General features: G+C 45.0%; 1 protein-coding gene across 1 annotated transcript in view; it reads left to right on the top strand.

The window, feature by feature from the left end:
- LOC147624259 (3-isopropylmalate dehydratase large subunit, chloroplastic-like) overlaps positions 1-12,891 on the top strand; it is a 38,594-nt gene that overhangs the window by 5,744 nt on the left and 19,959 nt on the right. The window contains exons 3-13 of the mRNA XM_086819229.1: positions 5,640-5,810; positions 5,906-6,058; positions 6,207-6,275; positions 6,377-6,493; positions 6,694-6,768; positions 6,894-6,971; positions 7,250-7,345; positions 7,472-7,521; positions 7,630-7,684; positions 7,953-8,084; positions 8,206-8,253. Coding sequence (XP_086675355.1) covers positions 5,640-5,810; positions 5,906-6,058; positions 6,207-6,275; positions 6,377-6,493; positions 6,694-6,768; positions 6,894-6,971; positions 7,250-7,345; positions 7,472-7,521; positions 7,630-7,684; positions 7,953-8,084; positions 8,206-8,253 — 1,044 coding nt within the window. The remainder of the gene's footprint in view (positions 1-5,639; positions 5,811-5,905; positions 6,059-6,206; positions 6,276-6,376; positions 6,494-6,693; positions 6,769-6,893; positions 6,972-7,249; positions 7,346-7,471; positions 7,522-7,629; positions 7,685-7,952; positions 8,085-8,205; positions 8,254-12,891) is intronic.

Raw genomic sequence — 12,891 nt, forward strand, 5'->3', positions numbered from 1 at the left:
GATCACTTCAGAAGTGAAAGACCAAGTGGAACCAGATATAATTGATGAAGCTTCTCGGATATAGTTGTGTGTCCAAGGCATATCGTCTATATGATCAGCAAGACGGCAAGGTGGTTGTGAGCTGTGATGTGGTGTTCGAGAGGCTCCTCCATCTTCTGAGGGGGGTGGTGATCTTCTTCTTCCTCCGCCTCCTCCTTCTCCTTTCCCTGCTTTTGTTACACCTCCAACTGTGGATTCTTAGTCAGATGATGATGATGACTTTGCTCCTCCTCTAGCGAGTTCGACTAGATCGGTGCTTGGATGGTATTTTCAGACAGTTCGTGATTTTGGGTGTTATGAGAGCTTCCTTCTACTCCTCCGCCTAGTTCTCTCAGGTGATCTTCCAGAGTTTCAGGGAAACAAATTCATGAGGTAACATGTTTGTTAACTATGCTCTTATGTCCTCTTTTATTCATGGTCCTTCTGATCCCACTTCTGTGGACGAGGCTCTTTCACATGAACCTTGGCGTCGTGCTATGCAGGCAGAGCTAGATGCTATTGAACGGAATGACACTTGGATTTTGGTGCTTGGGCCACAGCAACGTAAGGTGATTGGTGTGCGGTGGATCTTCAAAAGGAAGTACTGAGCTGATGGCAGCTTGGACAAGCACAAGGCAAGGTTGGTTGCTAAGGGCTATGCTCAGCGCCTTGAAGGCGACTTCGATGAGACCTTTGCTCCGACGGCCCGGGTGACTACCATTCGAACCGTTCTTGCTCTTGCAGGATATCATAGATGGCCCATATTCCAGATGGACGTCAAGTAGGCTTTCTTGAATGCAGAGCTTACACAGGAAGTGAATGTTGATTAGAGGTTGGGATTGAGATTCTAGGCAGACAGGACCGGGTGTACCGGTTGAAGAAAGATTTGTATGGTCGGAAGCAGGTTCCACGGACTTGGTACCAGTGGATTGATGAGTTCTTTCAGAAGCTTGGCTTGCGCCGTTCTCATGCAGATTCGAATCTTTATATTCTCCTTGAGAGGGGGTTAGTTGTTATCATTGTGGTCTATGTTGATAACCTCATCTTTACAGGTTCTAATTCTGTGAGGATTTGTTCAGTCATGGATGCTTTGGAGACAGAGTTTGAGATGACGGATCTTGGGCTTCTGCACTATTTTATTGGCTTTGAGATTTGACAGATCCCTTAGGGTATTTTCTTCTCTTAGCAGAAGTACACATGGGAGATTCTTTACAGGTTTCAGATGATTGGATGTAGACTAGTATCTTCTTCTATGGATACTAGTGAGAAGCTTTCTCTTCTTGATGCTTCTCCAGGGATTGATCAGGGACAATATCAGGTTCTCGTCAGTTGTTTGTTATGGTTGACCTAGTTCCAATTGGACATTTGTTTCGCAGTTAGCTTATTGAGTTCTTTCACATCCAAACCCCGTCAACAGCATTGCCGGTGTGCTCTCAGGGTTCTTCGGTACTTGCGTGGTACTTTGGACTTTGGCATCTTCTATGGCCAAGGGTGCACTCTTCTTGGATGGTCTGATTCAGATTGGGCTGGAGATCCAGATACTCGGCGTTCGACCATTGGTTGATTTTTTTCACTTGGGCAGGAGCCATTTCGGTTACTCTTTGTATTTGCAACAGGAATCAGCAATGAAGAGAGGATCTGATACATACATACGTCACAATCGTGACATGAGGTATTGCAGATTCACCTGAGGTACTGCAGCTTTATCTTGATGCCTTGGAGTTGGAGCCGACTCTTGTTACGGCTCATTCAAGTTCAGCAGAGCATAGGTCTGGAGCATTGCCTGATGCTCAAGAGGGGGGTAGCACCTCCGCTCCCTTGTTACGGACAGGCTCAGTTGTCATCTAGGAGTCGCTTGGTGACATCTTTGTATTCACCCGAAGGTACTGGAGGCTGACAGTACATCTGCTTATGGGACTTATATGATATTGTGTACTAGTCACATGAGATGGTAAAGTTGGGTATGGTTCACAGTCAGCCGCACCTTGAACTATAACTGCAACTATGGATAACTCTATGGAGGGCATAAGTCTTGCGAGCAGTCCTAGAGTTGGTTTGGTTCATCGATATATGGATCGAACTCTATTTGTGCATGTATGCATACACTTTCTGAGGTATTATTGTATTCTCGTGCCATTGGATCCTATGAGAATACATTGGGAATACTCCGGATTGTGTCGTGTGAGGCATGTATGTTGGTATGATACATCAAGTACTTTATTATGTTCATGGATGCACCACTGGGTGCAACTCTTGCGGGATGGCCATGAGACATATGTGGGGAGTACTTAGTGGATGTATTGTTTGGATGCATTGAGTGCTTTCATATGCTCATGTTTTACCTCCAGTTGTGGGTCCTACGGGATGCCCATGGGTGTAAGGCTTGCGAGCAGCCTTGAGACTGTTATTTTTGGAGTAGGTAGAGCATCTTGAGGAGCATATTGTTTGTGAATGCATATATGTGTCATGCATATGTTTGTCGTATGTAGAATGATGCATGGTGTTGTTTTGGCTAACACAGGTTACGTGTTTCCACTTGGTTTTGTTGCAGGTTTCGAAGGAACAAGCAAGAGTTGTTTGTCACTTTGACATGACGGTGTGGCCTTATTGTCCAGGATGATTGTTTGATCACCCAGGTGCATTGGAGGGTCATTGCTTTTGTCATATGGGGAGCCTGTGCTCATAAGATGCCTTACTGTGTTATTGAGTGCAATCGAGGACGCTTGCTAATTTTCAAGAGGGGGGTATGTTACGACCCTGTGTTTTTCTCTGGACAGTAAGCAGGTGGGCACGGGCACGGGCACGGGCACGGGCACAGGATGGACAGTGTGAAAGGCATCAGTTTGGAATCGAGAAAGAAACCTATGTGTGGCTAGTCCAAGTGTGAAGGGGACGAAAGGATTTAAAGAAAGGGACGAAAGGATTTTGAGTTTATAAGGATTTATAACCTTTGATGACTTAAAAAAAATATTTGATGACTTAAAAAAAATATTATATTTGGAAGCATGCGTCTTTGCTGTTTGCTTTTTGGCTTTTTGGAGAAAGCGAACTGAATTGCATCATCCAAGTTTATAAAGCGAAGGGTGGCGGATTTCGACGTATGATGTCGTGTGGCGTGTGACGCTTCTCTCCTTGGGTGGTAGGTCGCCAGAGAGCATAGGCGACTCCCAAGGTTGTATCAAGAAGCGTTGTACATGGGCTGGCTGCAGGAATCGCATCTAGGCGCAACATGCACACGTGAGAGAGCAAGGGCGACTCCTAGGGTTGTGGCAAGAGCGTTGTACGTGGGCTGGCTGCAGGAATCGCATCCAGGCGCAACATGCACACGTGGGCTGAGCTGGTGGCGTAAAGGTCGATAGGACAAGCAGCACGGGATGGGCTGCTGCAGGGAGCATCGGACTGGACCGCAGGGTGGTGCAAGGCTGCGGATGTTTGGGACTGCTCCTCCTCCCCCTTACTCGGGCTGTTACTTGTGTGTGGACATTTGGCTGCGTGTGTGGAAGGAGCCAGGCGGGTGACCCTCTAAAGAAAGCTATGGTGCAGGTTCTTACTGAGTTTTTGCAGAGAGCTATGGTGCAGAGAGCTCAGTCGAAGGACCGGGGGTGCTCTACTACAAAGGAACCGGGGTCCATGATCAGGGCCTGGTTGATGGCATGTCTGGAGCTGTGGCCGGTGGCATCTACAACACCGTCACCACACAAGCTATGGCGAGACTTGGATACAGAAGATCAAGCTAAGATGCAAGATAGGATGTTCATGGAAGAGATGTGTTGTTCCTCTTCATCTTGAACTTACGTGTATTCAGGGGATTGCTTGACACGTCTTCTATCTTTCTCTCTGGGTTATGGAAAGGCATAGGGTATTGCTATGGAAAACAACCGTGGTTTTTGGCACTGTGATTGGATGGTGTATTTGTGGGTTTCTCATGGAAAGAGGACATTGGTTTTCGAGAGGAAACAGGACTTTGGTATCGAGGAAACATGCCTATGGTTTATGGGAAATAGGTCTTTGGTTTATTAGATATAGGTCTTTGGTTTCATGTGGAAAGCATGTCTTTGGAGTCATGTGAACAAGTTGTAGTTTTCTCGAGGTTACATGCAAGCTTTGACTATAGGGAAGGACATATGGTTTGGTACAGCCCTACTGCCGTTTGGGAAAGGGTTTGAGGGATCCATGATAGAGATGGAGAAGACCTTTTCAAGCAGGGAGATGTTGTACAAGTGTGCCTTCTCTATGGTATGCTGTGCTATAATAACGAGAGTTCTTATTTGGAAGTCCTGGGTGAAACTATAAGGGATCCTATTGGTGGAGGATTCTACAAGTTGTACTTTGTACTCAAATTTGATCAAGTAAAGAAATACCGCAAGGGGCGCCACTGCGTTTTGGGGCCAATCGGTGTACGTGTAATTTTTGCAGGAGCACTCTAGCTCCCCTTGTTTGTTTTCCTTTTCCAGTTCCTCAAAGGTGTTGAAGTGTTTTGTGTGCAAGTGTTTGTTTCACCGCCTGTCAAGTTTCTGAAGGCCGGTTTCAATGAGCCTGAGAGTCCAGAGGACAACCACAATGGCGGCAAACCATGGAGGCAGAGATGTCCTCTATTGAGAGGAATCACACTTAATCTTTGGTGCCACGGCCACTTTGGATTCATCAGATTCTAGATTGTGGAGCATTTGTGCTGTGTCGACCCTTCCCCAGTTACCATCTTCTCGGATTCTCAGAGTGCTATTGCTCTAGCTCAAAATCTTGTGATACGGGGGCGATCCAAGCATATTGAAGTGCATTATCATTTTGTACGCGACTGGATCGAGTTGGGACTTCTTCGGCTGGCCTATTGTTCTACCAAGGATAATGTGGCTGATCTCTTCACCAAACCACTTCCGAGAGCTACTTTGGAGGTGTTACTTCAGCGTTCTAGTATTGGACCACCCCTCTAGCGTTGAAGAGGAGGTGTTGGAATATATCATCTCCAGAGGGTCTATATCACCTTTTTCATGCTTGTATTGGTCATTTTATGAGACCCTGCATTGGCATATTTAGCCAATTTTATTTGGGATTTTTTCTACCATTTTGAGGCATGTTATAGCATTTTATGCTACTAGACAGCTGTCAGTCTTTTACAGCTGGCCGACCAGCTCTTTGGAGGGATATATAAGGGTTCTCACCCTTCCCCTCACTTTTCATCTTATTCTTGCATATCTGCTGGAGGTCATTGGCTGTAGCAACAGTCTCTTATGCTTGTAAGCACCTACAGGCTTCCCTTGTGCTCAATTTCAGCAATAATCAACTGTTTCCAGCCTTCTACAGTTTATGCTTTGGGCCTACAACTTGTGATGCTCTTTCTTTCAATTATGACCTTTGGCAGACCTTGGGGCTGCTCTTTGTTTTATATTTTTGGGGTGGCAAACATCTGTTTGCTTTGCTTTTTTCTTCTGCAACCTCTTCTTTCCTGTCCTGCCACAGACCAGTCCTTAGGGCAAGCTGTTGTCCCTTTTCTTCCCATTTTAACATTTGAGGCCTTTATAGACTGTGCGTGTCAATCCCTGAGTGCATGCCTTATCGTATGTGCTGTACATTTTGGTGCAAAAGAAATGATGGTTGCTTTTGTTTTTTGATAAAAATTGTAGGTGAAGCAGGCCATGACAATAACAGAGAAGATTCTTGCCCGGGCCAGTGAAAAGGGAAGTTTGTCTCCTGGTGAGAACATCTGGGTCAATACGGACATATTGATGACGCATGATGTTTGTGGACCAGGAACCATCGGAATTTTCAAAAAAGAATTCGGAATGGATGCCAAAGTAAGTGTATGCATTTTGTACTGTAATGCAGAGCAATCTAAAATATTCAAGATGTAGAGCTGATTCGTTGATCACTTGCATTGATTTTGAAGTAGGTTTGGGATCGTGAGAAGATTGTGATTATCCCGGATCACTACATTTTTACAGCAGATGAGCGGGCAAATCGCAATGTGGACATCATCAGAGAGTTTGCACACGAACAAAACATCAAGTATTTCTATGATATAACAGACTTGAGCAATTTCAAGGTGGTGTTTCCACCATAGCCAGCTAATCTCCCTGCTTTCTGTTATTGTTGGTGTGATGGTAGGAAGGTCTATCTGGGCACGTTTTTTGAGTTAGTCATACCACAGAAGTTTAGAGAGGTTCTTAATGTTTGTTTTCCTTTATGGACAGGTAAATCCAGACTACAAGGGAGTCTGCCATGTGGCATTGGCACAAGAAGGCCATTGTAGACCTGGTGAGGTCAGTATCATTGCATTTAGTCTTTTGTGTCATTATCTATTAATCTTGTATTAGTGGCATACCTGGCCTTGAGAAGCTTTTGAACATGAATCTGTTTTCAGGTGCTTTTTGGTACTGATTCTCATACTTGCACTGCTGGTGCATTTGGGCAATTTGCCACTGGTATTGGTAATACGGATGCAGGATTCATCCTGGGTACAGGGAAGCTACTTGTGAAGGTAAAACTATTGATTGTGGTGGTGGCCAGTTTCAGATACAGAAGGCTTCCTGTGTTCATCTGATTCGAGGGGTTAGTGGATGGGTTTGAGGGTTAATTAATGCAGGGTTGGAGCTGTGCAAAATGGGTCTTCATGACGTTTTTGTTCTCTTTTTGTTTTGTTGCTAGGTTTGAGAATAATCCATGACTTCTGTATATCAGGTGCCTCCGACCCTGAGGTTTATTCTGGATGGAGAGATGCCTAGCTTTTTGCATGCAAAAGATTTGATTCTACAGGTATGGCATGGAGCATCGTTATTTTGAGGATGTACTATTGTTCATTTCTATCTCTGAACTTGAATTGCTAGAGTTGGCTTGATGCTCTTTATTCAATGTTGCCATTTTTGTTACTATGGTGCCAGATAATTGGTGAAATAACGGTGGCAGGGGCTACATACAAGGCTATGGAATTTGTCGGGTCTGTTGTGGATAGTATGACGGTGGGCATATGGCACTGTTTTTTGTCTCTCTGCTTGCTTCTCTGTAGAGTAGGCTGCAGCACACTTCCTTATAATCTTGGGTTACTAGTCCTGCTGCTCTAAAGTATGAGAGTGAGTTCATTTGAAGACTTGTTTTTTATGCTTTCCCTGCTTGCTTGGCTCTAGAGTAGGCTGCAGCAAAACTTCCTTATGGTTTTGTCTCCTAGTCTTCCTGGTTTATAAGGTTGCCTGATTGTGTATTATGGGATCTGTGCCCCCCCCACCCCACCCCCCCCAAGATGGAAGATCGGATGACTCTTTGTAACATGGTGGTGGAAGCTGGTGGGAAGAATGGTGTTATTGCTGCAGATCAAGTCACATTCAATTATCTTGAGGTCTGCAATGTAGCATTGCAGTACATGAAATTATTTGCCATGCAAAAGATCGTGTTTTTGTTGCTTCTTAGTGTTGTGTCAGCTTTGTTTCCTTACAATTGCTCTCTCTCTTGATTACGTACATAGGGGAAGAATACGAAACCTTTTGAGCCAGTCTATACTGATGACTCTGCAAGGTAAATATATATTCCAAAGATTTGGACTTGGGTGGGGCTATTTATTTGTATAGATACCTTAACAAATCATACATCTGCTTTTCTTTGGGGGATATTCCTTGTGTTCAGGGTTACTGCAGAGTACAAATTCAATGTTTCCAAACTGGAGCCGGTTGTTGCAAAGGTATTACTTGCTGCTAATATACTTGTCAGTTTGTGTTCGTAACCATGCATTTGGAAAGTGTGTGGCTTACCTTGTGGTTGGTCAATGCACAGAATTTACAGCTATCTTACAAGAAAATCTAATAGGACTCATGCCTAGTGTACTCATTAAGATCACCACATTACATTCAACTCTAAATTAATGATGTATTTACATCTACATTTCCATGGTTGTCAATCCTCTTTCATCCAAACATTAATGACCTAATTAATGCTCCTCTTGTTTGCAGCCACATTCTCCAGATAATCGTGCTCTCGCAAGAGAGTGCAAAGACGTAAAGATTGACAGGGTTTACATTGGTTCATGCACGGGTGGAAAAACGGAAGACTTTCTGGCAGCTGCCAAGCTGTTGAATGTCTCTGTATGTGTTTGGGTCTCTATTATATTCTCAACTGCTAGCTGCACTCTGTCATGATTTAGCTGACACTTCTTCGTTTGTGTGCACTCATTCCATGTCTGGAACTTTTTTTGTAATTTTGTAGGGTCAGAAGGTGAAGGTGCCCACATTTTTGGTTCCAGCTACTCAAAAGGTGCGATTCTTATATGTTCCTCCATGCTTTTCAAATTGTCTTACTTTTGTGTTCCCAAGCACAATTTATTGTGCATGTCCGAATTTGCAGCTAATATTCTGATTTATTCTTTCCTGCTTCTGGTCGAGTTGAGCTATGTGTTGTTTTGGGTTCTCTTTCATGGTGGACATTAAAACACATAGTAAAATGTGTTATACTGCTTTCTGCTTCCCTGATCTTCTAGTTTAGTGTCTTGCTTGTGTGTTATTTTCTGCTATTCCTCAAGATCATCAATCCTGCAGGTTGAGGACCGCAAGAAAACCTTTAAGGGCTCTATAAAATTGAGCTACCACTTGTTTCATGTGCCGCCAACCTGCTGGTGGGGATTCCCCCAGTTTAGATTCACGGGGGAAGTTTCTAGCGGAAATTTCAGGCTGCCTTGTGGACTCTTGAAACACCTAGTAGGGAGCAGGCTTCATGGCATGAAATTGGAACTGTCCTTCTTTTCTAAAGCAGGAGCTGCTTGAGTCCAGAATGAGTCTTGGGTGTGGTAATTTAACACAAAACAGTCTTGGCTGTCTACATCTTCTTTTACTGGCAGGGATTGCTGTTGTACTTTCGGGTCACAAAGTGCTAACAGCAGAAGACTTCAACTTGGATTAACGCTAACAAACTAGATTTTCACTATTCGTATGAATCTTGCAAATACATAGGAGAAGAGAGACAAGACATGTACCCTAATCTATTGTTTATACCAAAACATGAATATCTACTATGATTCTTGGATCTGAACTTAGATCTTACAAAGGCATGCCTACCTACTGATGCATAAATAAACTTAAGTCTTCCATTGTAAGCACTCATTTGACAGGTGGTCTGTTGTTGATCGCTTTGTAAAGGACTATCAAGGTACGTCATTACAGGGGCGTGCTTATAAAGAGTAGTATGTGCGAAGATACCAGCGATCAATGTTCCACTTGTTTACACAGAATTGTTTGGGAAAGATTGGGTTGCTTTATAAATTACAATGATTACGTGAGAAAAGCTGACACACTGTGGATTTCTTCCAAGTACAACTTTTTGAGAGAGAGGTGTAACTTCACTTGGGGGCCATGTTTGTGCTAGGTATCTCAATCTATTGAATCCCCATGCATGATCCCACAGTGAATCTGGATTCTGAAGGACATCCTTATTCAAAGGGTAGCCTCTCCTTGTAATGGTCGAGAGTATATACTATACATGTGCTCTCTCTCTTCCAAGATGATTCATCAGGCTTGAGAGTCTATACATGTTGGGATACCCACCTGGGCCTCCCCCTCCTGCAAGATGATCCTTCGGGCCTGGGATCGACCACAAATCTCGGGTCTGCATGATGCTGTGAGACTTGAGATATTTCAAAAGAAGTCCATTAATTGTTGGTGGTCTCCAATTATGGTCAGTGTCGTGTGCCTCCCACACTTTGTGTTGGCCAGCACGTGGAAAGAGAGAACTGAGGAGTATCTGTGTGGTGTCTTCTTGTTGCTGTGTGCTTGCTTTTGCAAGAGTTGCTATCCATGCCCACAAATCTTTCAAGTAGAGAGCCACACGGATCTGGTCTTTTATACTTGATGACCCTGTGAATGCCTTTTACACACAACAAGAGGGCCTGTATCATGCTGAGCCCTCCATACTCAATGACTGCAAGTGTACCCATATGGTACTGGACAATTAAGGATAGCATGTTCCTCTGTCTCCACCTCCTCTCGGTCAGATGCTACTATCTCCACCTAGTCTGTATCACACACCGTGCATACCTACTGCTTGAAATTCCTTACACTCACCTGTAGGATCCACCCTTTGGCCTGTCTCTATATGCAACCTATGTGATGAAACACAGAGCTGCCCCAGATAATTTCTCATTTCATGTTGTGAGAATTCTCAAGTTTGCTGGCATCTTGACTCGGCTTTATTGGTCAGCTTGATGAAATGGTTTCTGTATAGACTTATTTTGGATACCAGTCTCCCATGGTTGTAGCGTTGCCAAAGATCATTAACTTCTGCCCTTGTTTGGCCGACCTGGCTCTAGGTTCATATCGAAGAGGTGGTAACTATGAGCCAGTCCCACAGGTGATCCATGCTTACACACGGCCAATGTAAGCATGAGGAGCTAATTCCATAGAGGAAGATCAGGACGGCCATGTTAGGTCTCGCATCTGCCCTTAGCTGTCTCTCCAGAGTGGGGGACGGAGGTTCAAACCCTTGAGGAGTACATTCAGGATATAGAGAGATTATCAGCAATGCTGAATGTGCGAATTGGGGGCTTGCTAGTGTCAGACTTCCATGCAAGAAGCTCTAGATCTCTAATTCAAGCCTCATGCCGAATGTCAGACTTCCATGCAAGAAGCTCTAGATCTCTAATTCAAGCCTCATGCCAAATGTCAGACTTCCATGCAAGAAGCTCTAGATCTCTGATTCAAGCCTCATGCAAAAAACGTGAGAGAAGAAGAAGAACTCAAGAATAGCAAAAATAAACCTAGCTTGGCATACCATGTTTAACCACCCAACCATTATATATATGAGTGACCTCGGGCATCCAGTGTGTACCTTCCCGGCCATAGACCATACTCACGTCCCCCTGTTTCCCCGCTGGTGCCCCCATGCTACACATCACTGGGTCTTTGGCCTACAACCGTCACCCATGAACGTTACCCGTTCACACTTGTTAATATAAGTGGTGATGTGCAACAGTATGCCGCCATGAAAATTCTCGGAGCTTTTACTTGTGGAGAAAAAGGAACATCCTCGTCATCTTTTCTCTCTACTTGCTCACACCACCCAGCACCGCGGCAACACCCCTGCAGTGCCAACTTTGTGGCTGCTCCGCCTCTACACCGCTAGTAAGCTGCACCGCCACTGTGCCGCCTGTAGCCGCCTGCTCTATGTGCCTTCACCACCAGTTCCATGGCTGTGCCTCAAGTCATATATTTGCCACCTTGGTGTGAGCCTCTTGGGATTACCTTTTTCTGGATTGAGTGTAGAGAGCCTTGTGGATATTTGGAAACATCAGTTTGATTCCAACATTGGATTTTGGTACTAGCCCAGTGTAAGACTCTTGTGGGTCATCCTCGTGGTGAGCTTGGCATCAGTTATCTTGTGCCTCGACATCGACTCAGCCCGACCTCGACATCGGCACTTTTGTTTGATATTGTATTCATTTGTTGTATTGGTCCTGGCTTGGAAAAGCCCGTGGATTGTTCTTGAAATAAATTCCTAAAGAGGGGGCGGGGCCTGTTCCCTGCTCAGCGTGGTGTACTCTGTGAAACCCCTTTTCTCCCATCTCTTTCCCTCCCTTCTCTCTCTCTATCTCTTGTATATATGATGGAATCTGTCACTGCACGTTGAGTTGGGCTTACATTGGTGGGGGCAGCTGTGCCATGGCTTCCAGACCAAATGAAGTTCTTGATAAGTTTTTGGACTTGAGCCTATGCAAGAACGTGAGATCATTGAGCAAGAAGTGATGTACCACATGGTTGTAAGGTATTAAGATATAACGCTCTTAAAGAAATCGCAGAGAGAGAGAGAGAGAGAGAGAGAGAGAGAGAGAGAGAGAGTTGTATTAACGTCTTCAAAAGGCCAAAATGACCTATGAGACCAAAAGATTGCATCATATCCATGAGGTACATCATCCTGGGTACAAACTAGTAATAAAGAAAGATAACAAAAATCTAGAACTATAAAATCGGATCTAGGTACATGAGCAAAGAGCTCTCATATCACCCTAATACATCCCTCATGGGCCGCTGTGACATGGTGCTCAAGGTAGTAAAACTGAGCTGGCGCGAGAAGGTCTTGCAATGATGAGAGATGATGGCCCGGATCCTCCTGTGGTGGTGTGGCCGTGGGCGAGGGCCATGGGTCTGGGGCGTCGAGCTCTGCATAACTCAATGGCTCTGTTGAGTGTCACACCTCTCGGCCGACCTCCTCTACTAGCATGTGGTCTGGGTATGATGGGTGGATCGGCCCTCGGAGTGTTGGTATGGAAGTAGTCGATGAGAGCGCTCTCTGTGCTGGTTCTCGAGTAAGTACAGTTGATTTGGATCTCACTAAGGAATCCCTGTGTCTACGGAGCTCGAGAAGAAAAAGTCCTAGGCATCTCTAATTCGGGAAGTCCATAATCTTGGAAAGTGGTCCGAACCCAGCTCGGAAGAGGCAATGGAACCTCCCTCGAATCTCATAGTATTTAGGGCATCGGCATATGTAATGATCCTTTGTCTCGGGCTCTGTGTGACAGAGCTGGCATATCCTGTCCTCTAGTGCGGCCGCCCTAGGCCCATATTTGGTAGTCTCCACTCTCAGCTGGTGGGACGAGGTGCAGATCTAGCCGATCGCACATCTCACCCCAAAGGATAGGTGTGTGTCCATGTAGCGTGGGCGGATGATGAACCCATCCTCTGTCAAGCATAGGAGGTGATCTTTGTAGAAGGCCATCTTCGTCCCCAGTGGACGACTAGGTGAACTCCATGTCCTCTGAGTATCCAATATGACAATGTCCTTTCTGATAACCTTGTTCCATTGTGTGCGGCTGAGAGCAAATTACGGGGCCTCTATGCTGTACTAGAATGGGGGAAGTGCCTCCATCTGCATACCGTGCATGCCAAACCAAGTGCCTAACTGTGCATA

Source organism: Cibotium barometz, chromosome 25 (assembly GCF_041138505.1).
Source record: "Cibotium barometz isolate CiBa-2024 chromosome 25, ASM4113850v1, whole genome shotgun sequence".
NCBI lineage: Eukaryota > Viridiplantae > Streptophyta > Polypodiopsida > Cyatheales > Cibotiaceae > Cibotium > Cibotium barometz.